Genomic DNA, 1,443 nt, shown 5'->3' on the forward strand with positions numbered 1-1,443 from the left:
GGTACCATAAAAGAACCGAAGTTCGGTACCCAGCCCTAGCTCCCATACATTGGCATTTGTTTATTTAAGAATCCTATTAGTCTCTATGAGAGTAAAAACACTGCATTGTTACTATGACCAGTTATTCATTACTCTGATTGTGCAGTAACTGAGTTACTTGTTAGAAATAACTAAAAACTAGTTACTGTTTTTAAAGTAAAAGTCCTAAAACTTGTGATGATACTTCATCCAACTCACCTGGGGTGCACCATGAATTCCAGCAGTAAGCTTGGTTGGAGATGATGTTGCATTTGTAGTCCCACCCACTGCTAATAAAAGAAAGACATGTGCAGATAACAACTTAATCATCATACAAAGAAGCCAGTGTCAAAAGTTATAATAAAAAAAAAAAAAACGTTTTTAAGAATGTAAAAACTAACGGAATATTTCTTATTTGCTATAACAGAAATAGAAAATAGAGAATTAGAAAATGCAATGAGAAGAAACAGCAGCTCACCTTGCTGAGCTGTTGAGAGGGCAGGGTGGGGTGTTCCGGGTGTAACTGCTGCACTAGAGGCAGGAACACTTTGAGGCATCGTCTGCATTACCATGGAACCCTGGGGCCTTATGATCGGCTGCCCTGGAGCGGACACAATCTGCAGGATGTTGCCTAAACAAACCAGACATATAGAGATAATTAAGAACGACCCTCATGATAATCCATATTGTAAAAATTCAAAAACAAAATCTATGGAGGACAAGCTCTACTATATTTAAAAATAAATGCATAAATAAATAAATGCTCAAATAATTAAATTGGGTCAATTGGAACAGTAGCTTAATAGTGACGTCACCACACGCTCGGCTAGTCACCTCCTGTTATTAATAGTCTCTAGATAATAATAAATTCTGACTTTATCATTTAGTAAGGGAATGATGATGAACAGTCAGATAAACACAAATCAAAAATAAAACAATGAAACAATGAAAAATCGCCATCATAGCCAGCCGTCCTTCACACACGGCTATGTTGTGAGAAGGCTGCGGCAGATGGGCTAGGATTAGACCAGTGGTTCCCAAAGTGTGGGGCGTGCCCCCTAGGGGGGGGCGCAATGCCATTGCAGGGGGGGCGCGGGAAGCGGTATGGATGAATGAAGAAAAAAAAAAAAGAAAAAAACAGTGCTTGCTTGACTGAGCATAATGGACAGTTGTCACACTGCAACACAGATTTGAGAAGATCTGCAGCAACAAGCAGGCTCACTACAGCCACTGAAAAGATGGGAGGATTAAAGTACAAAGAAAAAACTCTCAGGGAGCTGTTCAATGTTTTCACTCCATTTTGCACAGAGGCTTTTTTAATGTATAGATTATAGCAAAGTTAAATATTGTTACAAAAATTTGTGTTTAAAATAACACAGACAACAAAGAATCCTCTTCTAATCTACAGTATAGCACTATGAATAA

At 38.5% G+C, this 1,443-nt stretch overlaps 1 protein-coding gene across 9 annotated transcripts in view; it reads right to left on the bottom strand.

The window, feature by feature from the left end:
* Positions 1-1,443, bottom strand: part of ep400 (E1A binding protein p400) — a 43,908-nt gene that overhangs the window by 18,244 nt on the left and 24,221 nt on the right. For 7 of the 9 annotated variants that reach the window (XM_015370060.1, XM_015370059.1, XM_015370054.1 and 4 more), the window contains 2 exons: positions 497-649; positions 238-308 (listed from right to left, as the gene is read on the bottom strand). In XM_015370060.1, coding sequence (XP_015225546.1) covers positions 238-308; positions 497-649 — 224 coding nt within the window. The remainder of the gene's footprint in view (positions 1-237; positions 309-496; positions 650-1,443) is intronic. The other 2 variants (XM_015370055.1, XM_015370053.1) reach the window with 1 other exon arrangement.

This window comes from Cyprinodon variegatus, unplaced genomic scaffold (genome assembly GCF_000732505.1).
Source record: "Cyprinodon variegatus isolate N-32 unplaced genomic scaffold, C_variegatus-1.0 Scaffold41, whole genome shotgun sequence".
In the NCBI taxonomy this organism is placed as follows: domain Eukaryota; kingdom Metazoa; phylum Chordata; class Actinopteri; order Cyprinodontiformes; family Cyprinodontidae; genus Cyprinodon; species Cyprinodon variegatus.